We start from the raw sequence: 25,281 nt of genomic DNA on the forward strand, positions 1-25,281 counted from the left end.
GCAGAGAGCTGTTAATATTGTAAATCTCCAAAGTAAGCTTAAGCAATATGTACCTTATTACTTCATGCCAATAAAGCAAATTTAATTAAATTGAGAGAGAGAGAGAGCGAGAGAGAGAGAGAGAGAGAGAGAGAGAGAGAGAGAGAGAGAGAGACAGAGAGAGAGAGAGAGAGCGAGAGAGAGAGAGAGAGAGAGCGAGAGAGAGAGAGAGAGAGAGAGAGAGAGAGAGAGAGAGAGAGAGAGAGAGAGAGAGAGAGAGAGAGAGAGAGAGAGAGAGAGAGAGAGAGAGAGAGAGAGAGAGAGAGAGAGAGAGAGAGAGAGAGAGAGAGAGAGAGAGAGAGAGAGAGAGAGAGAGAGAGAGAGAGAGAGAGAGAGAGAGAGAGAGAGAGAGAGAGAGAGAGAGAGAGAGAGAGAGAGAGAGAGAGATGCAGACAGCCGAGCTAGCTGAGCAGGAACTGAGCAAGCGAATCGAGGAATCCGTGAGAAAGAGAGCGCGCTTGTTTGAAATGGAAAAGCATCTCGGCAGCTATTGATAAAGAACAACATCAAGACGACGCAGCTGATTGATGCACTGTTGAGAGCTACATCCTGATGGGTTCGTGCTGATTGTACAGAGATGGTGACAGCCGGTTAAATGGCGTCCCTAGACAAGGCAAGTACAAGATGTACAGTTCAAGTCGGAAGTTTACATACACTTAGGTCGGAGTCATTAAAACTCGTTTTTCAACCACTCCACAAATTTCTTGTTAACAAACTATAGTTTTATAATTTTTCCAACAATTGTTAACAGACAGATTATTTCACTTATAATTCACTGTATCACAATTCCAGTGGGTCAGAAGTTTACATACACTAAGTTGACTGTGGACAATGACCCCAAGCATACTTCCAAAGTTGTGGCAAAATGCCTTAAGGACAACAAAGTCAAGGTATTGGAGTGGCCATCACAAAGCCCTGACCTCAATCCTATAGAACATTTGTGGGCAGAACTGAAAAAGTGTGTGCGAGCAAGGAGGCCTACAAACCTGACTCAGTTACACCAGCTCTGTCAGGAGGAATGGGCCAAAATTCATTCAATTTATTGTGGGAAGCTTGTGGATGAATACCCGAAACGTTTGACCCAAGTTAAACAATTTAAAGGCAACGCTACCAAATACTAATTGAGTGTATGTAAACTTCTGACCCACTGGGAATGTGATGAAAGAAAGAAAAGCTGAAATAAATCATTCTCTCTACTATTATTCTGACATTTCACATTCTTAAAATAAAGTGGTGATCCTAACTGACCTAAGACAGGGAATACTTACTAGGATTAAATGTCAGGAATTGTGAAAAACTGAGTTTAAATGTATTTGGCTGAGGTGTATGTAAACTTCCGACTTCAACTGTATGTCAGGAGAAGTGCAGTACTTTTATTTCACCTTTATTTTACCAGGTAAGCCAGTTTAGAACAATTTCTCATTGACAACTGCGACCTGGCCAAGATAAAGCAAAGCAGTGCGATAAAAACAACAACAACACAGAGTTACATATGGAATAAACAAAACGTACAGTCAATAACACAATAGAAAATATATATACAGTGCGTGCAAATGTAGTAAGTTATGGAGGTAAGGCAATAAATAGGCCATAGTGCAAAATAATTACAATTTAGTATTAACACTGGAGTGATAGATGTGCAGAAGATTATGTGCAAATAGAGATACTGGGGTGCAAATTAGCAAAATAAATAACAATGTAAATAACAATATGGGGATGAGGTAGTTGGGTGGGCTAATTACAGATGGGCTGTGTACAGGTGCAGTGATCGGTAAGCTGCTCTGACAACTGATGCTTAAAGATAGTGAGGGAGATAAGTGTCTCCAGCTTCAGAGATTTTTGCAGATCGTTCCAGTCATTTGCAGCAGAGAACTGGAAGGAATGGCGGCCAAAGGAGGTGTTGGCTTTGGGGATGACCAGTGAGATATACAGTTGAAGTCGGAGGTTTACATACACCTTAGCTAAATACATTTAAACTCAGTTTTTCACAATTCCTGACATTTAATCCTAGTAAAAATTCCCTGTTTTAGGTGAGTTAGGATCACCACTTTATTTTAAGAATGTGAAATGTCAGACTAACAGCAGAGAGAATTATTTCTTTCAGCTTTTATTTCTTTCATCACATTCCCAGTGGGTCAGAAGTTGACATTCACTCACTTAGTATTTGGTAGCATTGCCTTTAAATTGTTTAACTTGGGTCAAACGTTTCGGGTAGGCTTCCACAAGCTTCCCACAATAAGTTGGGTGAATTTTGGCCCATTCCTCCTGACAGAGCTGGTGTAACTGAGTCAGGTTTGTAGGCCTCCTTTCTCGCACACGTTTTTTCAGTTCTGCCCACAAATGTTCTATAGGATTGAGGTCAGGGCTTTGTGATGGCCCATCCAATACCTTGACTTTGTTGTCCTTAAGCCATTTTGCCACAACTTTGGAAGTATGCTTGGGGTCGTTGTCCATTTGGAAGACCTATTTGTGACCAAGCTTTAACTTCCTGACTGATGTCTTGAGATGTTGCTTCAATATATCCACATAATCTTCCTTCCTCATGATGCCATCTATTTTGTGAAGTGCACCAGTCCCTCCTGCAGCAAAGCACCCCCACAGCATGATGCCGCCACCCCCGTGCTTCACGGTTGGGATGGTGTTCTTCGGCTTACAAGCCTTCCACTTTTTCCTCCAAACATAACGATCTCCAAAAAGTACGATCTTTGTGCATATGCAGTTGCAAACCGTAGTCTGTCTTTTTTATGGCAGTTTTGGAGCAGTGGCTTCTTCCTTGCTGAGCGGCCTTTCAGGTCATGTCGATATAGGACTCGTTTTAGAGTGAATATAGATACTTTTGGATCTGTTTCCTCCAGCATCTCCACAAGGTCCTTTGCTATTGTTCTGGTATTGATTTGCACTTTTTGCACCAAAGTACGTTAATCTCTAGGAGACAGAACGTGTCTCTTTCCTGAGCGGTATTGTCACGCCCTGACTCTGGGGACTCTTATTTGTTGAGTCAGGGTGTGATTTTTCTATGTTGTATTTTCTATGTTTGGATCTAGTATGTTCTAGATCTATGTTGGCCGGTGTGGTTCCCAATCAGAGGCAGCTGTCGCTCGTTGTCTCTGATTGGGGACCATACTTAGCTAGCCTATTGTCACGCCCTGACTCTGGGGACTCTTATTTGTTGAGTCAGGGTGTGATTTTTCTATGTTGTATTTTCTATGTTTGGATCTAGTATGTTCTAGATCTATGTTGGCCGGTGTGGTTCCCAATCAGAGGCAGCTGTCGCTCGTTGTCTCTGATTGGGTACCATACTTAGGCAGCCTATTGGCACTAGTGGGTTGTGGGATCTTGTTGCACTAGTGTCGTTGTGTTTATAAGTCTAATAAACATGTACGCATATCACGCTGCGCCTTGGTCTGACCTGTCGATGAACGAACGTGACAGGTATGGCGGCTGCGTGGTCCCATGGTGTTTATACTTGCGTACTATTGTTTGTACAGATGAACGTGGTACCTTCAGGTGTTTGGAAATTGCTCCCAAGGATGAACCAGACTTGTGGAGGTCTACAATTTATTTTCTGAGGTCTTGCCTAATTTCTTTTGATTTTCCCATGATGTTAAGCAAAGAGGCACTGCGTTTGAAGGTAGGCCTTGAAATACATCCACAGGTACACATGCAATTGACTCCGATTATGTCAATTAGCCTATCAGAAGCTTCTAAAGCCATGACATCATTTTCTGGAATTTTCCGAGCTGTTTAAAGCCGCAGTCAACTTAGTGTATGTAAACTTCTCACCCACTGGAATTGTGATACAATGAATTATAAGTGAAATAATCTGTCTGTAAACAATTGTTGGAAAAATTACTTGTGTCATGCACAACTTACTTGTGTCCTAACCAACTTGCCAAAACTATAGTTTGTTAACAAGAAATGTGTGAAGTGGTTGAAAAACGAGTTTTAATGACTCCAACCTAAGTGTATGTAAATTTCCGACTTCAACTGTACCTGCTGGAACGCATACTACGGGTGGGTGTTGCTATGGTGACCAATGAGCTAAGATAAGGCGGGGATTTGCCTAGAAGTGATTTATAGATGACCTGGAGCCAATGGGTTTGGCGACAAATATGTAGTGAGGGCCAGCCAACGAGAGCGTACAGGTCACAATGGTGGGTAGTATGTGGGGCTTTGGTGACAAAACGGATGGCACTGTGATAGACTACATCCAATTTGCTGAGTAGAGTGTTGGAAGCTATTTTGTAAATGACATCGCCGAAGTCAAGGATCGGTGGGATAGTCAGTTTTACGAGGGCATGTTTAGCAGCATGAGTGAAGGAGGCTTTGTTGCGAAATAGGAAGCCGATTCTAGATTTAACTTTGGATTGGAGATGCTTAATGTGAGTCTGGAAGGAGAGTTTACGGTCTAACCAGACACCTAGGTATTTGTAGTTGTCCACATATTCTGAGTCAGACCCGCCGAGAGTAGTGATGCAAGCAGTGTTCGATTGAAGAGCATGCATTTAGTTTTACTAGCGTTTAAGAGCAGTTGGAGGCCACGGAAGGAGTGTTGTATGGCATTGAAGCTCGTTTGGAGGTTTGTTAACACAGTGTCAAATGAAGGGCCAGATGTATACAAAATGGTGTCGTCTGCGTAGAGGTGGATCTGAGAGTCACCAGCAGCAAGAGCGACATAATTGATATACACAGAGAATAGAGTCGGCCTGAGAATTGAACCCTGTGGCAACCCCATAGAGACTGCCAGAGGTCAAGGCAACAGGCCCTCCGATTTGACACATTTAACTTTATCTGAGAAGTAGTTGGTGAACCAGACGAGGCAGTCATTTGAGAAACAAAGGCTATTTAGTCTGCCAATAAGAATGCGGTGGTTGACAGAGTCAAAAGCCTTGGCCAGGTCGATGAAGACGGCTGCACAGTACTGTCTTTTATCGATCGCAGTTATTATATCGTTTAGGACCTTGAGCGTGGCTGAGGTGCACCCATGACCAGCTCGGAAACCAGATTGCATAGCGGAGAAGGTATGGTGGGATTCGAAATGGTCGGTGATCTGTTTGTTAACTTGGCTTTTAAATACTTTCGAAAGGCAGGGCAGGATGGATATAGGTTTGTAACAGTTTGGATCTAGAGTGTCACCCCCTTTGAAGAGGGGGATGACCGCGGGTAGCCAGGTGGAAAGCATGGCCAGCCGTAGCAAAATGCTTATTGAAATTATCGTAGATTTATCGGTGGTGACAGTGTTTCCTAGCCTCAGTGCAGTGGGTAGCTGGGAGGAGGTGCTCTTATTCTCCATGGACTTTACAGTGTCCCAAAACGTTTTGGAGTTAGTGCTACAGGATGCAAATTTCTGTTTGAAAAAGCTAGCCTTTGCTTTCCTAACTGATTGTGTATATTGGTTCCTCACTTCCCTGAAAAGTTGCATATCGCGGGGGCTGTTCGATGCTAATGCAGTACGCCACAGGATGTTTTTGTGCTGGGGTGAACCAGGGCCTATATCTGTTCTGAATTTTTTGAATGGGGCATGCTTATTTAAGATGGAGAGGAAAGCACTTCTGAAGAACATCCAGGCATCCTCTACTGATGGAATGAGGTCAATATCCATCCAGGATACCTGGGCCAGGTCAATTAGAAAGATCTGCTCGCTGAAGTGTTTTAGGGAGCGTTTGACAGTGATGAGGGGTGGTCGTTTGACCGCGGACCCATTACGGACGCAGGCAATGAGGCAGTGCTTATTGCCATACTATCATAAGGAGAGTTATACTTGGAATACGGAGGAGGAATGGAGGGAAAAAGAGAGGCAAAGGAGGTCTAAGAGAGAGAGGGAGGAAAAGGGTGAGCTTGAGTCGGTTAAAAATGGCAGAAATAAGGGAGATGGTTTGTTAAAGGAGAATGGTAGAAAGTGTAAGCAGAGTGAGTTGAAGACAGGAGGAGAAATGGAAGTGAATGAGGGCGAAGTATCGGAGGTGGTAGGTGTGGTGAAGTTCTCGGAGCCCGAGGCTTGCACCGAGGGTCAGGATAAAGATGAGTCTGTGACAGTAGGAGTGAAGTTTTTGGAGAAAGTTGACCCTTGCCATTTGGCTGATCCATTTGTTGTTTCAGGGTGGGTGAAAACAGAGTTGGGTGCTGTGAAATCGGTGAGGGTAACCAGAAGTGGTCTAGTGATGATTGTTTGTGTTTCTGCTGGTCAGAGGAAGTAGGAGCTCCATGTTAAACGAATGGGGGCAAGAGATGTGAATTGTTTTGCTCTCAAGAAAAGGGCGCCATTAAAAGGCGTGATTACTAGGTTAGCGGTAAATGTGAAAGCTGACCAACTGAAGGGGAAGATTCCCGGTGTCTGTGATGCTCGTCGTTTGGTGCAACGCAGACAGGGTGGCGTGAGTGGAGAAACAGAAGATTCATTGTCTGTTCTTTTGAGTTTTGCCCGACAAAGTGATGTTAGGATATATAAGTTATCCAGTATGAGCTTTTGTGCTGAATACATTACGTTGTTACAGGTGTCAATCTTATGGGCATGTGGCAGCAGTGTGTAGGAGGGAGGTTCCAAAGAAGTGTGCAGAAGGGCATGAGACAAAGGAATGTGTAGCATTGGGGAAAGAAGTGGTATGTGTTAATTGTAGGGGTGCCCATGGGGCTGGGGATCCGAAATGGCAGGTTGAGGTTTCCAGGGTTAGAGTAGTGCAGAAGTTGTCATATACTGAGGCAGTGAAGAAAGTAGAGGAAGATGGGTCAAGTGGGTGGGATCCTGAAAGGAGTGATGTGAGTAGTAGATCTGTACCAGTACAGAGGGATAAACCAACAAGTGATATATGTTTCAGTAAGATTGGATTTTTGGCATTTATAACAATGGTTATCAACTGTACTGCAGGGATGGAATGTAAGTCGCAGAAAATAGAGGTTGTGGTGGCAGATGCAGAGAGGTATTTGGGTGTGCGAGACTTGACATCAGAAGAGTTACAGGGTGTGTTAAGTGGTGGTGTCCTATCCTTTCAGGCTGTTGGCTTGAAGTAGGACTAAATAGATTTAAATAGTGGAGTATGGTAGTTATTATTATTATTATTATTTAATTTTTTTGTGAGTGTAGTGTTAGATGGTTGTATTTTTTTAAAATTAAAGCAAAGTATAAGGGAGTCATACTCCAGTCTAGTAGGTGGCAGTATATGCAACATTTATTGGATGCCAATGGCCGTTAAACCTCATCGAAGTAGAAAAGAAAGAAAGAAAGAGAGAGAGAGAACCCATATTTATGTTTATTTATTTTCCCATTTGTACTTTAACTATTTGCACATTGTTACAACACTGTATATATACATAATATGACATTTGAAATGTCTTTATTCTTTTGAAACTTCTGAGTGTAATGTTTACTGTTAATATTTATTTCACTTTTGTTTACTATCTACTTCACTTGCTTTGGCAATGTTAACACGTTTCCCATGCCAATAAAGCCCTTAAATTGAAATTGAAAAGAGAGAGAGAGAGAGAGAGAGAGAGAGAGATCTGCCAGCAGGGATCCTGCTGGTATGTGCAACTGTAGCATTAGGATTCTATTTACGTTAGAAAAACTACATTTTGAACTGAAGTGTTCTGGCTACCAACTGACATATTTGCGTTACCATGGTTACTAACGCATGCAGTCTGTATTAACTCCAGTTGGGGGCGAACATTTCAAAGATTTGTGCAGTGAACACAGCATCACTCAGGTAGCAAGCAAAATGTGTAGACCCTGAGCGGTGGATAGAAGGTACCCATCCAGTTACTTATACAAAACGTCTTTCACAGCCGAAGACTTACGATTATGAAAATATGGTCGTCAAAACTAGAAAACAAAACGTGAAGGATCAACCGCCGCAGGCCAACGTCAACGACAGAGACCGGAGTCCGCTTGTATCGCCAGGAACCGGGAAAAGTAGACGATCAGGCAAAGGCACCTCTTTCAACAGCTTGCTTCACAATAAGAATGGACTATTTCCTGGGTTTTCATTAATCAGAAGTAAGCTTGGCCTTACTCCGTCTGCTTTTGTGAAACTCGGAATCACTCTGGTTCTTGGTAAGTGTCACACAACAACACATCTACAGTAGTTGGCTAGCTACCAGTACTGTAACTATGTTGCTAACGTAGCTGTTAGCTTACGTTAACTAGCAAACAGTAGCGTACGCTAGTTTGCTAGCTAATGCTAGCTCACAGTGCACAACCACAACGACAGCTAACGTTTCTGAGGTTGCTATCCCAGGCTGTGCCATGGTCATTGGTGGCTATCAAATTATGCTAGCCAATTTAACGTTACTGTAGTTAGCTAACTAATAATAGAACAATGATTAAACCGCACAACTTTCCTAATATCATTAACTAGTTATATTTATCTGTTTCTCTGTCTCTTCTTCATAGCTGCTCTGACTGGGTATTTACATTGGTAAGTAGTTAACCTCTGTCTAACAACAGTTCAGGTCATTGACATGTACTTCAAAGTCTTGAATGTGTCCTGTGTACATTGATTGTAGATAACTAACGTTAGCTAGCTAACTAGATATCCCTAAAGCCTATTTGTTGTTTGTGTAGGTACCATCTCTCACGCCTCTTTGAGAATGACAGACACTTCTCACATCTGTCAGGACTGGAAAAGGAAATGGCATTTCGGACAGAAATGGTAAGTCTTGTGTTGTTGAAAGATGACAGAAGAAGAAACTAATTAAATAATGATGATCTATTCTATATGATTGTGTTTGATACTGTGTCTTGCAAAATCTTATAGCCTTGTTTCTGTAGCAGGCCATGAGCCAATACCTGATCAGGGCTTTTATTTGGGAATTTAATCAATTTGTTATATGATCCTGTTCTAGGGCTTATACTACTCCTACTTCAAGACCATCATTGAGGCCCCAACCTTTCTCAACGGCCTGTATCTGGTCATGAACGATCGGCTTACAGAGTACCCACTGGTTATAAACACACTGAAAAGGTTCAATCTCTATCCAGAGGTAACATTTGTGGAAATGGACATCCTTGGCATTTGATTGGACAACAGACTTTGTTGAGGGTCTTCATGCTGAAATCCTTCCTCCACTGCTCTCTAGGTTGTCCTGGCCAGCTGGTACAGAATCTACACAGATATAATGGAATTCTTTGGACTCCCCACCAAGATGTGTTGGTCCATCAATAGAGGAGAGGGTATGGCTGCAGTGGACGGCTGTGAAGGTACCAATGCAGTCTTGTTTGACCTGAACACACACAGACACACAACTCGCTAGGCCGGACGCAATCGAACCAGCACAATGGGAAATAATAAAGAAAACAAGTGTTATTCCTGTGCCATCCAGCTGAAGTGGTTCATCTGAAATATTAGTTGTAAAAAAACTCATTATTGCTGCATATGAAATTGAAAGTTGGCATAACGCCAGTGTTCCACTCTGTAGGGAGAGGACTGCTTGATGACACAAAGCCAAACTGTTTGATTTTAATTCAACATATGCAGTGCTACTTGAAAGTATGTGAACCCCTTGTGCAATTACAGATTATTTCAGTTTTTACCATCAAATCTTCATTTAATCAGAACCAGTCTTTTTGATCTGACATAACAGGTTTATATTTACCAATACCATATGTTGGTGTAGAGGAAATCACGAGTAGTAGAAAAACAAAATTTAAAAGGAATTAGTGCAGGTGCAAAAATAAGTGAATTAAGTTGCATTGGTTAAATCAAGTAGGTAAGTAGAATCAGGTGGGTAAATAATTAGCTACCAAATGAACCAATCAAAGGAGAGATCGTTAGCAAAGAGTTTGGGCGGGACTCTGATAAATAGAGATAAGAAAGCTGGTCAGTTTGGTGTTACCCATCCAGGTGAATGCAAAGCACACCATGCCGATAGGAAAGGAGATCTCAGAGGACATCAGTCTGGGGAAGGCTATAAACTCATCTAAAAGATATTTGAGCTCCATCAGTCTACTGTGAGGCAAATAATTTACAAATGGAGAGCATTTAACATGACAGCAACTCGGCCTAAAAGTGGACGCCCTTCCAAAATATCCCCAAGAGCCACAAGAACAATAATAAATCAGGCAAAAGCCATCCAAACATAACATCTAGAGATTTGCAGACCTCCCTTGCTGCATCTCAGGTAACTGTGCATGCTTCAACAATAAGAACACTGAATCGAGGGTTGCTAGGAAGAAGCCTCTGCTGTCAAAAAAGAACCAAACTGCCCGTCTTAACTTTGCCAGAGACCACCTGGACAAACCTGAAGATTTCTGGTAGTCCATTCTCTGGACCGATGAGTCCAAAATTGACGTTTTTGGTCACAATCAACACTGCTATGTTTGGCGAAAACCCAACACTGCCTACCACCAAAATAACCTTATCCCAACAGTCAAGCATGTTGGTGGAAATGTCAAGATCTGGGGCTGCATTTTTTATTTGTTATTTTTTTCCTCCTCCTCTGGACCTGGACAACTCCACATCATTAAGGGAACCATGAATTCTGAGGTATGCCAGGAGATTATTTAACAGAACGTCAGGGCATCAGTCAAGGAGCTAAAGCTGGGCCGAAAATGGGTCTTCCAACAAGACAACGACCCAAAGCATTCAAGCAAGTCTACCAAAGAATGGCTCAGGAGAAAGAAGATTTGTGTTTTGGATTGGCCAAGTCAAAGTCCTGACCTAAATCCAATCGAGATGCTGTGGCAGGACCTAAAGCGGGCAGTTCATGCCAGACACCCCTCAAACCTCACTCAATTGGCTGAGTTCTGTAAGGAGGAGTGGGCAAAAATCCCTCAAAACAGATGTCAGAGACTGATTACTGGCTATAGGAGACGTTTAGTCCAAGTTATCACTGCTAATGGAGGTGCCACAAGCTATTGACTGAAGGGGTTCACATTTTTCCACACATCAAATCTGAGTTTCTGTTAAATAAACCACATTGTTAAATAAATAATGAAAATATATTATTTTGTTTCTGCCATTTACTTGGAATGTATTTTATTACGAATTGGGGTTTAGATAAGGATATTATGTTTATTTTACTATTTTATAGCAAAACAATGACCAGCCCTGTAGGGTTCACATACTTTCAAGCAGCACTGTATATTCCACTGCACTGGATCAATGTTATTTTTCTGAAAACACATTTATTAGGGCCAACTTCAATGAAATCTATGGGGGAGGTGTTTTGTGAGTGGAGGTTGTTCCCCTTTTCTACTTGTTGAACTGTTCTCTTGACTTCTAATTAGCACTCCATAGCATGTTATATGCGTGGACATGGTACTTCTCAGTGTTTTTATATATATATATATATATATATATATACAGTGGGGGGAAAAAAGTATTGTCAGCCACCAATTGTGCAAGTTCTCCCACTTAAAAAGATGAGAGGCCTGTAATTATCATCATAGGTACACGTCAACTATGACAGACAAAATTAGAGAGAAAAAATCCAGAAAATCACATTGTAGGATTTTTAATGAATTTATTTGCAAATTATGGTGGAAAATAAGTATTTGGTCAATAACAAAAGTTTCTCAATACTTTGTTATATACCCTTTGTTGGCAATGACACAGGTCAAACGTTTTCTGTAAGTCTTCACAAGGTTTTCATACACTGTTGCTGGTGTTTTGGCCCATTCCTCCATGCAGATCTCCTCTAGAGCAGTGATGTTTTGGGGCTGTTGCTCGGCAACACAGACTTTCAACTCCCTCCAAATATTTTCTATGGGGTTGAGATCTGGAGACTGGCTAGGCCACTCCAGGACCTTGAAATGCGTCTTACGAAGCCACTCCTTCGTTGCCCGGGCGGTGTGTTTGGGATCATTGACATGCTGAAAGACCCAGCCACGTTTCATCTTCAATGCCCTTGCTGATGGAAGGAGGTTTTCACTCAAAATCTCACGATACATGGCCCCATTCATTCTTTCCTTTACACGGATCAGTCATCCTGGTCCCTTTGCAGAAAAACAGCCCCAAAGCATGATGTTTCCACCCCCATGCTTCACAGTAGGTATGGTGTTCTTTGGATGCAACTCAGCATTCTTTGTCCTCCAAACACGACGAGTTGAGTTTTTACCAAAAAGTTATATTTTGGTTTCATCTGACCATATGACATTCTCCCAATCCTCTTCTGGATCATCCAAATGCACTCTAGCGAACTTCAGACGGGCCTGGACATGTACTGGCTTAAGCAGGGGGACACGTCTGGCACTGCAGGATTTGAGTCCCTGGCGGCGTAGTGTGTTACTGATGGTAGGCTTTGTTACCTTGGTCCCAGCTCTCTGCAGGTCATTCACTAGGTCCCCCCGTGTGGTTCTGGGATTTTTGCTCACCGTTCTTGTGATCATTTTGACCCCACGGGGTGAGATCTTGCGTGGAGCCCCAGATCGAGGGAGATTCAGTGGTCTTGTATGTCTTCCATTTCCTAATAATTGCTCCCACAGTTGATGTCTTCAAACCAAGCTGCTTACCTATTGCAGATTCAGTCTTCCCAGCCTGGTGCAGGTCTACAATTTTGTTTCTAGTGTCCTTTGACAGCTCTTTGGTCTTGGCCATAGTGGAGTTTGGAGTGTGACTGTTTGAGGTTGTGGACAGGTGTCTTTTATACTGATAACAAGTTCAAACAGGTGCCATTAATACAGGTAACGAGTGGAGGACAGAGGAGCCTCTTAAAGAAGAAGTTACAGGTCTGTGAGAGCCAGAAATCTTGCTTGTTTGTAGGTGACCAAATAACTATGACAGACACATTTTTTTCTCAATTTGTCTGTCATAGTTGACGTGTACCTATGATGAAAATGACAGGCCTCTCTCATCTTTTTAAGTGGGAGAACTTGCACAATTGGTGGCTGACTAAATACTTTTTTCCCCCACTGTGTGTGTGTGTGTGTGTGTGTGTGTGTGTGTGTGTATATATATATATATATATATATATATATATATATATATATATATATATAGGCATATAGTTAAGACTGGCGCAAGTTACACTTCTTTCTAATTAAGGTGTGAATTCTGTGAAAGCACACTCTATGTAGTTTGAAGGTGCTGCTGTACATGTAAGTGCCGCCTGCCTTTTGTTCCTGTTTCCACTAGCTGAGTACACAGCAAATTAGAACAGACTCAGAATAGCCCTTTATCCTCTGCAGTTCTATGGTAGTGAAATGAAAGAAAGCCTCTCACTTCAGGAAAGCATTAAGACGGCGACTGAAGGCTTCAAGGTTTTCATTAGGCCTGTCTTTCACTATGAGTGAGCCATGTGTCAGGTGTCAATCAATCAATATTCCATCATGCTTCAAACATCTTATTTTGAGGCATTCCATCAGTCGACTAAACATGTTCTAAAAGTAAGGTAACTTGTTTGGGACAGTAATATGACAAGCAAACAATATTCTCACTAATTTTTGTCCAGGACTTCAGGTCATGGCCAGAGAAGAACATATAGTAATTTAATAGAATCTCTGGTCATGAGATTCGGTGCTTTGAAGTTATGGTCTTTGGCTATCCGAGGTCCTTGCCATTGCCAGTCTCAATCCTAATAGTCTCTCTGTCTGTGTGTGTGTGTCAGGTATGGGTGACCCCGCCTACTTCTACGTGACCTTTGTGTTCCTCCTCAACGGTCTGATGATGAGTCTGTTCTTCATCTACGGGACCTACCTCAGGTAACTTAACCTTTACCCTCCTTTGATTCTGCATCAGTTAGGGTTCAGATTAGGACTTTAAAGTAATTTAGTCAGTGTAATGTTCTAACAAAGACTGGTCAAATAAGAAAACATTTATCTCCCTCCCTTCCTCTCTCTAGTGGCAGTCGGCTTGGGGGCATGGTCACGGTGCTGTGTTTTTTCTTCAACCATGGAGAGGTGAGTGTGTATCGTACAGGACCGTGGAGGTAGACTGGTGAAGGTGGAGATGGGGGATGGATACAATGCAGGCAGCCATCAAAAGGAGCTCTGTCTCAGCCAGTATCATATGGGCTGAGTGGTTTCTCTATTGTGTTCTTCACACCAATAGATACTGACATTTCAATCATACTCTCAGCTCTCCTGTCTCCTCTCCCCAGTCCCCACCCACTTGTGTCTCCTTGACCTTCTCAGTCTGTGCTGGTTTCAACGCAGAAGTGTGAATGTATCCGCATCATTATTATAGGAGCATTGGTGCAGTGCGGGTTGTAGGATGATGACTAAATGTACTGGATGAGATTACTGGATGCATCTTTATGTACAAATAGCTTTTCACAGTTGTCTTTGATTGATTGCGTAGCGGTACAGAACATCCCCTCCTACGCAACAATGTGTTGTCGCAAAATAAAGTGGGATTGTGTTTGTTTGTTTGTGTGTGTGTGTGTTTCTGTGTCCCAGAGCACCCGGGTCATGTGGACTCCGCCCCTGAGGGAGAGCTTCTCCTATCCCTTCCTGGTCCTGCAGATGTTACTGCTCACCCACATCCTCCGGTAACTCACAATCCCTCCTTCCGCTCCTTTCTCCTTCCTTTCTCTCTCCTTCTCTGATCAATACTATCTGGCTGCCTCGTGATATGTAATGTAGAGCAGCGATTCTCAACTGGTGGGTTGCGACCCAAAGTTTGGTCGCGGAAGGTTTTTGATGGGACGAGTAATGTTTGTATTTTTTTAAATGAAAAAATACTCCAGTCTGAACTTAACCAGGTAGAAAGTGTGTAGAAATGATAATGTACTTACATGTTTTTATAATTTAATCCTTGAATTTTTTTTCTTAAATCACAGTATTTTCAATATAGAGCTATTAGCAGCACTATTTTGGTTGATTTTGTGGTCTCAAGCCAGTGAGGTGACTTTATTAACATTTTTCATCAAGAATATGGGCAAAATGTAATTGACAATGAACGAGGTAGCTGGGAATGTTGATCCCTTGTCATATAATTGCTACATTAACTATCAATATACCATAGCTTTTTTTTTCAAGATTGTATTTTGGCGATTCTTTTTCGCGATACGAATATTGGGTCGCTACTGAGACAACCTAGTTCAATTTGGGTCCGAGGAAAAACCAGTTGAGAACCACTGATGTAGAGGATATTGAGTGCTCTGCAATTGTTATGATCTCAATTCATTGTGGTCCAGATATCTGATTTGTAAAGCTTGGTGTTGGCAATACCAAGGTTGTTGGTTCCGTTCCCGCAATGTTCACATTTTGTATTAACTCTAATTCACTTGGAGTCAGTGTCTGCTATTTGACCATGTTAACTTATTCTCTAAAGCTGTCAGTGTGAGTGGATGGTTTGGTGACTGATACATTCTATCTAGAGGCAGCCTGAATGAGAGTGTTACAGTGTGTGCCTGTGTTAATGGATTTCCTTACCTCTCGCCTCCTGCCCTTTTCCACATCTATCTCTCCAAAGGACACGCAACCCCAGCAGAAAGGCCATGTGGTCGCTGGGTATCTCCAATTTGTGCTTCATGCTTCCCTGGCAGTTTGCCCAGTTTGTGCTGCTAACCCAGGTAAGAGAGAAACATAGAGAAAGGTGGAGGCTGTGAGAGGAGTGGAGAAGAGGAAGACAGAGAGAAAGAGGGATAGAGAGAAGGGACGCTGTGAGAGATAGAGAAAAAGAGACTGAGCCAGGAGAAAGAGAGATTGAGAGAGAGGGAGAAGAGTAGACCGGTAAAGGGACATTGTAAGAGATGGAGAAGAGGATAACAAAAAAAGCAACAGACTGAAAAAGGAGGGAGGGTGTGAGACAGATGGAGAAAAAGAGACTATGGAGGGGAAGCAGACAAAAGCGTCAAAGGTTAGTCTTTCACACAAATGGGATCTGCTGGCATCTTTGCTTAGCAACAGCTTTGCCATCAAGTGTCCCTCAGCTAGCTACAGTTCCCTATCCTAATCAGATCCTTATATATGGGGATTTTACAACACACTGTAATCTAAGTACTTATTACATCAAATTGTATTTGTCACATGCGCCGAATACAGTTGTAGACCTTACCGTGAAATGCTTACTTACAATGTGTATTGTCGTCGAAAGTAAGCATGCACCCTTTATTGCAGTCATTTCACTGTTGTGTTGTAGACACTACTTATTGCTTGTGTTTACACGTTTGAGTACTTGTTTCAGGTGGCCTCTCTCTTTGCCTCGTACATCCTGGGATACATCAGCCCCACCAAAATGCAGTCCCTCCTAGTGACACACATGGTAAATGCATTTTCTGGTTCCTAACTAACCTGTACTCGTGGCCGTGCATGGTAAAACAGGGCTGTGCGTTCTGCCAAGGAGTGTGTTTATCTGTGTGTGTGATTCTGGCCATAGCTACGTTACTCCTCTCCACCACAGTTCCAGCTCTCCTAATCGTCTCAGCAACACAGGCTGTTAGCGTGGCTAGCATAGCGGGCTGGAGCCAGTGTGCTGGGGAGATAAAAGAATAGGCCCTTTATATTAAGATGATGCTGAGATTTGTGTCATTGGAGGAGGAGAGAAGAAAGAGGACATATGGCTGTGAATAATTCATCTGCCTGGCAAGAAGTGGCAGCGTGAAGAAAACGGGGACACACACAGGCTTGTGTCCTCGACGACCTACAGCATTGTTAAGCCCACTTTGGCTGAAACAAGTTTGGTGTGTCTGTGTGCCATGACAACAGTAAAAAAAATAATAATAAAAAATCACACAAATCTTTTCATAGTCCCAGTCGGTATTCGATAGAACGTCGCAGCCCTGCCCACCTGTGGGGAAAACAACCTGTGGTTACTTAGGTTACCCCATTGGCTCACAGCAAAAACGTAACCTTTTTCAAATGCAATTTCCTTGTTGTCAACCTGTTTTAGTCAATTACAAAACTACATTTTAAGAAAAGCACATTATGTCTAAAGATGACTTTTCAACATTGCCTGCTGCCGAGTGTTCTCACTACTTAGAAACACATAATATTGTAGAGCTTCCCTCATGCCCGTTTTCATGACGGTGCTAGCAGCCACATGATTGCTACTGACCGGCTACCGACCAGAACATTAAGCTAGCCAAGACCAACAACACAAACAAACAGACTATAACGGACTATGCAGCTACAAGTAGTAGCATTAAGACGGTGACTGAAGGCTTCAAGTTTTCCATTGGGGTAAGTGGAGTTACAAAAATACTCTACTAAACAAGTTAAATGTCTTACCTGTGATGAAATGTTTTCCACACACATACTGTAGCTATGTGTCGCTTACTTGGACACTGGGTCCCCACATTTCCCACACTGAATAGCCTGAAGCCATAGGGCTCTTCTCGCTCTATTTCCCTACCTGGAAGCATTGCGAACCGTAGGTCGGGATTTTTGACCTGGTTACATGTATAATGAGCAACACAGCAGCTTTTCTGCATTTTTTTATTTATTTCTGTATACAAAAAATCTATGACGAAGTTGTCTCTTTTACCCCGGGGGTCAATGGGAAATGATGTTTATTTTCCCCAATTTGTGGGTGTGGTCGAGGGGAATTCCTTATTATTACGTGAATATCGACTCGGACTATGTCACCAAACTTCTTTGCACCCGATTCCATCTCCAGATCACACTTGCTGTGTGCTTTGTTCTGATGTTCGGGAACTCCATGCTGCTGACATCATTCTACGCCTCCTCGCTGGTATCCATCTGGGTGAGCTGGACTAGCACTCTCCTCATGCTTTCAATGTGTAGAGGATGTGTCTTATGTTAAGCGTGGTGTGATGTTGAAAATGGTATGGTGACGAAATAAGTTCCTTCCTGGTTGCAGGGAATAATCGCCCTGCGGGACAAATTTGCAGAAGCCTTCAAACCTGGCCTCATTACATGGGTAAGAGGACATAAGTGTGTGTGGACATGTTTAACTTTACTTGTGGGGACCAGAAGTCCCCACAAGAATGGTAAACAAACAAAAACTTTAGGGTTTAGGGTTAGAATTAGTGTTAAGGGTTAAGGTTAGGTTTTGGGGTTAGGAAAAATAGGATTTTGAATGGGAATCAATTGTGTGTCCCCACAAGCTTAGTAAAACAAGACTGTGTATGTGCGCGGGCATGTGTGTGTCTCCTGGTTGACTTGTCTGTCTGCACTCAGGTCATGCAGGGCCTGGTATGGGTCGTCTCCACGGTCATTCTCAAGTTCATGCTGTCAGCCATCTTTGGAGCCTCTGATGATGTAAGTCTTTCAAAATAGCCTTGTGCATTTGAAACAACCTAGCTATATTGCCTTACATTTTGGTGCCCTTTTCTGGAAGAATCACTGTGCATTTTGAAACAAGCCGTCACTCAGTAGTATGATAGTAATACAAGTAAATAGGAATATGCAAACCATTTGAAATTGCAGCTATTTTTACAACAATTTCTCTCTCCCAGGCTCACATCAGTAGCTTAATAAAGTCCAAGTTCACCAGCTACAAGGACTTTGACACCATGATGTATACCTGTGCTGCTGAGTTTGACTTCATGGAAATTGAGGTATGAAAGACACGATTGGCCCTATTTGGCAAAGCAACATGGCACTAGTGTTAGAAGGGATCCTTTCATAGTATTTGGCAACTAATTTTGTAAAGGTCATGGAGTGTGTGTGTCAGAAATACATGTTTTTCTCCAGTCGATTTGATGTGTGTAACATTGCTCTTCTCAGACCCCACTGCGCTACATCAAGACACTGCTGCTTCCCATCAACATGCTGGTGGTTGCTGTCATAGCAGGACGGGTAAGACTTCATTTGTGTACCATACACCAGGCACTCCACACAATCCACTGTTAGAGAACAAGGCAGGCATCCTTGAAATGTAATTTCTCCCGTTCTGCTTTTGACATGCCTGTTGAGCTCAGTTTGTCATATTTGAGGCAGGCTTGAGGAAACGGCAAGATAATTATGTTCCAAAAATATTCAAGAATCTCCTCGAGCGTGTCCAAATGTGTCCGTTTGATCTAATTGTGTGTCAATGCAGAATCAATAACACAGAGTGGCGCAGCGGTCTAAGGCACTGCAGTGTTTGAGGCGTCACTACAGATCCGGGTTCGATCCCAGGCTGCGACCGGGAGACCCATGAGGCGGTGCACAATTTGCACAGTGTCGTCCGGGTTAGGGGAGGGTTTGGCCGGCCGGGATGTCCTTGTCCCATGGCGCTCTAGCGACTCCTGTGTTGGGCCGGGAGCATGCACGCTGACACGGTCGCCGGTTGTACGGCGCTTCCACAGTGGTGTGGCTGGCTTCCGGGTTAAGCGAGTAGTGTGTCAAGAAGCAGTGCGGCTTGACAGGGTCGTGTTTCGGAGGATGCATGGCTCTCGACCTTCGCCTCTCCCGAGTCCGTACGGGAGTTGCAGCGATGGGACAAGACAGTAACTACCAATTGGCTAACACGAAATTGGGGAGGAAACGGGGTACAAATAAATAAAAACTGTCACAAAAAATGACAAGTGCCATTTTTAATTCTGCTTGACTTGCTTTGCAAGTGAAGAACTGGAGGGCTTCTAAATAGTGACCAGAGCATATGAGCGGAGTGGAGCGGGAGCGAGCGTGGAGCGTGAGCGGACGGATTTTGAACAGAGCGCAGAGCGGCATTTTTAAAAGGACGGAGCGTCGCCCTATGTCCCGCTCCAATTTCGCTCGCTCACACCACGAGTCTGAAGCATGCTCAAGCCTGACCCAGAATCCATCTGTTTAATTTAATTTGTGTCGTCCATTAATTTGTATTTTATAGAGCGAGAGGAGCAGCAGCAGCAACAAGAGAAAAGGGTTGAGGAATTCAAAAGTTTATTCACTGCACGCAAAGGCCCAACCATAACAAGGGAGAGAAAAAGAGAGCTGGATGTAGCATTTTTTGAAATTATTTTCATGGACTATGAACCGCTGAGTAAAGGAGAACGCGAAGGGATGCAACACTTCGCCAGCGCAGCTCAGCCGGGCTACACTCCCCCAAGAAACTATGATAAATCAGTACTTTACTTTGTCAAATTTACATCTGAGATGCCCCATTCACATGCTTCAGCTGGCGATCAAAAACGCCGTTAACAAGCACGACAACATTAATAGGCTGTTAGTGAAAGTCGGGTACCTGGTGAAAAGTGTACGCAAGAGCACAGAGGAAACCGACCAATTAGGTGTCCGCCCCACAAATGCCTGCGCCATTCGATGGAGCAGCCAGCTGCGGATGATTCAGTCGTTCATCCGGTTGTTCCAAAAAGACCCGTTATGGTAAAACAAACTCAAGTCTAATGTTGCTAACATCACCCTGAATCAAGTACGGCAGCTGACGCACCTTGTCAGTGTGCTGACACCACTAGCAGACCTCACAGACAAAATGCAGAAGGAGCTGGGGAACCTGGGGATGATCCTCCCTGCTGTCACAGAAATCAAATCCCTGCTCACCGATTACACTCACGCTGCACTTCCAATGGGCATCGCTGCTTTTGCAGAAACATTGGCAAACAACGTGTCAATTCGCTATGGAATATACTATACTGATTAACATCTCATTTTAGCGTCAGTGTTAGATCCCCGTTTCAAGACAGAATGGATAATCCGAGATGAGTCTGTATGCAACAAATTCGGGGAGATAAAGTAAGGCTGTGGTTTAAGCTAAAAGTGAAATACATGCAGATTTTGTTCCTTTTTTGGAGTGAGCGGGGGGCGATTTGAGTGGACTGGCCTGATGTGGCTTTGAGCGGGGGGAGCGGAGGGGTGAACAGCTACGTGAGCGAGGAGCTGAGATTCTCACCGCTCCACTCCGCTCATATGCTCTGATAGTGACACTGGTAAAAGTGAAAATGGTTAATTGTTTGATATTTGCTGTGAGTATGCTCGCTGTTAGCATATAATAGAAGGTGGAGTCATCCTGGTCAACGTTATATCCCTTCTGAGGTTTGCCTTTTTTATTTGTGACACTGTTTGTCCATTCTCTTACTCTGTACAGACGATCCAGGATGTTGTGAGGTTCCTGAGGGAAGGAGAGAAGTATTCTGTCCAACCTGACGATGACGACGAAGAGTGAGTATATTTCCCTCTGTCCTCTCTCTGTTGTAAAACTCACAAACTCTTAACAGCACAAGTCAAAAGGCAAACCTGTGTGCATTTTGCCCGTTCATTCTTATAAAGACAACACAACTTGACATTTTGACAACTTTTTCAAATTTTTCACAGGCCAGAAATGTTAGCAAAAGGAGAGGTAAGCAAGCATCCTGATTTCCCTGAATGTTACTGCTGTCTCATCATGTCATATGATTCAAGCCTTCTTTTTTCTTAAATGCGGTAATGTTAATCTGCTTCAGCTATAATAGTAATGATCTTCTAAGTGATTTTCATTACCTGCATACAGAGGCAATTTTCTCCTGCCAGTTAAATTGTTCTCGCTTTATTACCAGTTCTAGCTCAAACCATTTCTTTCTCTCGCTTCCTCCATCCATCCCTCCCCCAATCTTGTTCTCTCCCTGTGGCCTTAAACCCTCATTCTCTACCTGGGCTCTTAATCTCTCTCTCTCTCTCTCTCTGTTTCTCTCTCTTTCTCTGTCATGGTCTCAGCTGGTGTACCACAGCCTACAGTTGATAGCCTTTGCAGTGCTGGCGATGCTCATCATGCGTCTCAAGCTCTTCCTCACGCCCCACATGTGCATCATGGCCTCCTTGATCTGCTCCAAACAGGTCAGTCCCCGACTTGACTCAACACAACACCACACATGACACGACACCACTCAATGCAACACGGCACACGACTCAACACAACAGGACTCAACACAACTCCACACGACACGACACAACGCGACTCAATGAGATTCAACACACCACAACACAATTAGCACTGACACCACACAGGTACCGCAGAGTACATAACGGTACCAAAGATAGATCACAACACCACTACCACCACATACCTTGCTCATGTGTTGTCTGTGTGTCAGTTGTTTGGCTGGATAGGGGAGAAGTTCAAGCTCCACATGATGGTGTTTGGCATCCTGTCCATCATGGCCATGCAAGGGGCGGCCAACCTGCAGGCCCAGTGGGGCATCATGGGAGAATTCAGCAACCTACCCCAGGAGCAGCTGCTGGACTGGATCAAAGACAGCACCCGGCCCAGTGAGTGATGTCATCATCCTATGCCTGAAACCAATCCCTTGGCGCTCGAGACAAAATCATTGTTTAAATCATTCTAAATGGTGTCCTTCATTATGGAATTGACTGATCTGACTAGGTTGGATTGGTGAAAGCAATTGGCTGGTAACCTCACTTTCATGGATCTCTTTCAGATCAGTGATCATGACCCATGCCTTTGTGGACTCTTCTCTTAGATGTTTTGTTTTGTGTGTGGTGCAGACGCTGTGTTTGCTGGAGCCATGCCCACCATGGCTAGTGTGAAGCTGTCAGCCGGCCGGCCCATCGTCAACCACCCACACTACGAGGACGCTGGACTGAGGTGTGGACAGAACATTGATCCTACTGTACTAGCTATGTGCCAGGCTAACAACAATTCAGCGTTGTCTAAACGTTGTTGTGGTCTGTTCCACTCAGAGAGAGGACCAAGCTGGTGTACGCCATGTACAGCCGCAAGTCTGCCGAGGTAGTGAAGAGGAACCTGATGCAGCTGGAGGTGGACTACTTCGTCCTGGAGGACTCGTGGTGCACCCGGCGCTCCAGGTAACCCTGGGTGGCCTTCCCGTCAGTAACCCACTGCTGTTTACACTGTCATATGCTCTTGTGACATTGTCAACAAGTAATTCCTGTCAGTACAGGGCATTTTTCCAACTCACTCTGAAATGACTCTGAATTGAACTGAACCCAATTCTGCTGCAAAGTGACCTTTTGAACAGTCTGTTTCGCAGCCAATCAATCACACAATGTTTTTGTTTAGTTTGTTTCTTTGCTGAAATATTTTCTCTTTCCCTGCCCCCCTCTTTCTCCCTTCCTGGCTTTCTCTGTGCTCTCCCCAGGCCTGGCTGCAGTATGCCTGAGATCTGGGACGTGGAGGACCCTCAGAACGCTGGGAAAGTCCCCCTCTGTACGCTCATGTCCAGGGACTCCAGGCCCCACTTTACTACCGTCTTTCACAACAACGTTTACAAAGTCCTAAAAGTTCCCAAAGCAGCTAAAGACCTCAGATAACAGCAGGGTCGGCCTGTTTTTGGTGCTACCTTCTAGTATTTCCACCGGCTCCGGCCTGGTGGTGTTTTTATATAGTTCCTTTTCCTGTTGGTCTGTCTCCCTTTGGAGGTACCACTGCCACAGCTGCGTTTTACGTCTCCCTTTTCTGAGGCTCTGTTAGAACAGTGGACTGATATGATGGGCTAGATAAGAGTCCCCACTTGTGTTGTATAAGCATTTAATTTAATTTGGTTTTATGCAAGCTTATAATGAAAGTTGTTCTTAAAGACTGAATTCATTTTATTTGAGTGTGTATTAGTACATTTTGGATGTCAGGCATATTTAGTTTTCATACTTTTATGCCCTTTTTTTGCATATTAAGAATTGTCAGTATTTAGACAGTGTTCTTTTTTGATTCACTGCTGTGTGTTTTATAATTGTGTTATTTGCCAAAGCAAAGTGTAGTTAGTATAACTACTAGTGTTACAGCTGCAAGTGTCAGGTTAATGTAGCCCACCTGAAATAACCTTTAAGAGAAGCGGAATATAATCATCTGCAAACTGATTTTTTCCAACAACCCATTGCAACTTGTAGCAGTGCATTATTTTAAGCATTAGCGTAATGACCTACCACCAAATATCAGTGGTTTAGGACCCTGTATTGACATACAGAAAACACTAGAGAATATTAGGCATCTTTTGGAGTTGTTAGTCATTGTGCCAATTTAGCGTCATTGCTTTGTACTCCACCACACAGGAAGTTACGTCATGAATTTGTAGCCTTTTTTGCACCTCAAAAAGTGGCCTTTGCACATGTCACAACAGCAACATATTCGAATTCGACAATGTATTATGACTCAACACTTTTTTTAAATTTATTATTTGAATTGTAACGCACTTGCGGTTACTTCCCCATAGCTGTGAAAGACTACGCCACTCTGTGGACTCCACTTTACACTCTATAGCACTGGTGTGCTCTACCCACTTAAAACCACTTTCTCCTTTTGTGACTGTGAAAGTCCCTTTGCCACTCTGATGAGGTCAAGGGTCAAACAGGAGAGTGCTCAGGAGCTCCGCTTGACCGGAGTGTCCTTGTCATAAGCCCTGTGACTCACTCTGCCTTTTACCAGTGTGGCATTGAAGTTACTTACAACAACCCCAGTGTAATCATTCCAGTGTAAAAGCTACACTATTGTTGGGTAAAAATCATCTCACCAATACAGGTGAGGCTTTTTAGCAATAAGCATATTTAGTTACTCATAAAGACTTTGTTTAATGTTTATACATTTAATACAACATTCAGCAATTGTAATAGTATCAAGTAACGGTTTCAATTAAATGCAAGGTGAAAGCTAGAAGTTTATTTCAATGTATTCTGCTATTTCTGTGACTTAACGAATCGCACTGGTAGGTGCTTATGGGGTTTTATTTTGGGGTATGTCCAAGATATACTGTAAGGTACTGAAGTAATCTTGAAAGCAAAGTGCCCGTTTTTAGTGGTTGGGCGGTGACCACACAACCTGAAATATTTTAACATCACCAATTTGAGTGACGTCAACATTTCTTGTGACAGGCCTAGCTTTGTCTATTTCATCTGTATATTTCATCTTTCTTTCTCTTGTTTTTGATTAACAGTGAAACCAATGAGTAAAGGTTTGTGCTGGTTGATCATTTATGAAAGAATTTGATATTTCATTCATTTAAATGGTTCTGGATTCACAGTAAGAAGCCTTTATTAATAGAATACACACCTGAATAGAAACGTGACTGTTAATAATTTGGTTATAATACGGGGGCCGCCTCCAACAAAGAAAAAAGGTTCCACTGGGTATGACAAGAAATAGTGAGTGACTTTCTCCACACTTCTCAAAATATTAAGTGATTCTGTAGTAGTTATGCAGTTAGATGTTAACAATATGTTGGCCTTATTTGGACTTTCCTGTAGAAGGGGTCATTTAGGATTGGCTAGGGTCATCACTTTCCCCCCATACACCTCTACCTCACACAGTGTTAGGTACTTCTCTCTTCCTGGGAGAAAGATAGTGACATAGTGTCCCTCCATGTTGCATGGAAAATCCATTGGCTGCCCTTCTCTCATCTCGGAGATCACAGCACACCTGAAAAGCACACATACCAGTAAGTTAGAGCATACAGCCAGAGGTTTTTCCTGATCATGAAACCTGCAATCGTTGATGTAAACCAGTAAATTCTCCACAACATCTCCAAAACATGACCGCTGTG

General features: G+C 43.2%; 1 protein-coding gene across 1 annotated transcript; it reads left to right on the plus strand.

Annotated features, from left to right (window-relative positions):
* The first annotated feature begins 7,699 nt into the window (after positions 1–7,699).
* On the plus strand, positions 7,700–24,403 carry dpy19l1l (dpy-19-like 1, like (H. sapiens)). The gene is made up of 22 exons (XM_084157897.1): positions 7,700–8,086; positions 8,426–8,450; positions 8,597–8,684; positions 8,878–9,015; positions 9,112–9,232; positions 13,579–13,672; positions 13,813–13,870; positions 14,369–14,460; positions 15,387–15,486; positions 16,101–16,178; positions 17,532–17,618; positions 17,736–17,795; positions 18,056–18,136; positions 18,334–18,435; positions 18,605–18,676; positions 20,883–20,956; positions 21,110–21,134; positions 21,488–21,607; positions 21,865–22,039; positions 22,277–22,376; positions 22,472–22,597; positions 22,891–24,403. Exons 1-22 carry the CDS (start codon positions 7,843–7,845, stop codon positions 23,060–23,062), a joined length of 2,232 nt encoding a protein of 743 aa, XP_084014023.1. The 5' UTR covers positions 7,700–7,842; the 3' UTR covers positions 23,063–24,403.
* Positions 24,404–25,281: the final 878 nt, after the last annotated feature.

This window comes from Coregonus lavaretus (genome assembly GCF_964263955.1).
Source record: "Coregonus lavaretus genome assembly, chromosome: 3".
NCBI lineage: Eukaryota > Metazoa > Chordata > Actinopteri > Salmoniformes > Salmonidae > Coregonus > Coregonus lavaretus.

Bases quoted from the DNA above. Each gene is read 5' to 3' on its own strand.
- dpy19l1l (XM_084157897.1), top strand. From the start codon at position 7,843: ATGGTCGTCAAAACTAGAAAACAAAACGTGAAGGATCAACCGCCGCAG. The intron at 13,871-14,368 runs GTGAGTGTGTAT...TCTGTGTCCCAG, and splicing joins TTTTCTTCAACCATGGAGAG to AGCACCCGGGTCATGTGGAC. The intron at 22,040-22,276 runs GTGAGTGATGTC...TGTGTGGTGCAG, and splicing joins CAAAGACAGCACCCGGCCCA to ACGCTGTGTTTGCTGGAGCC.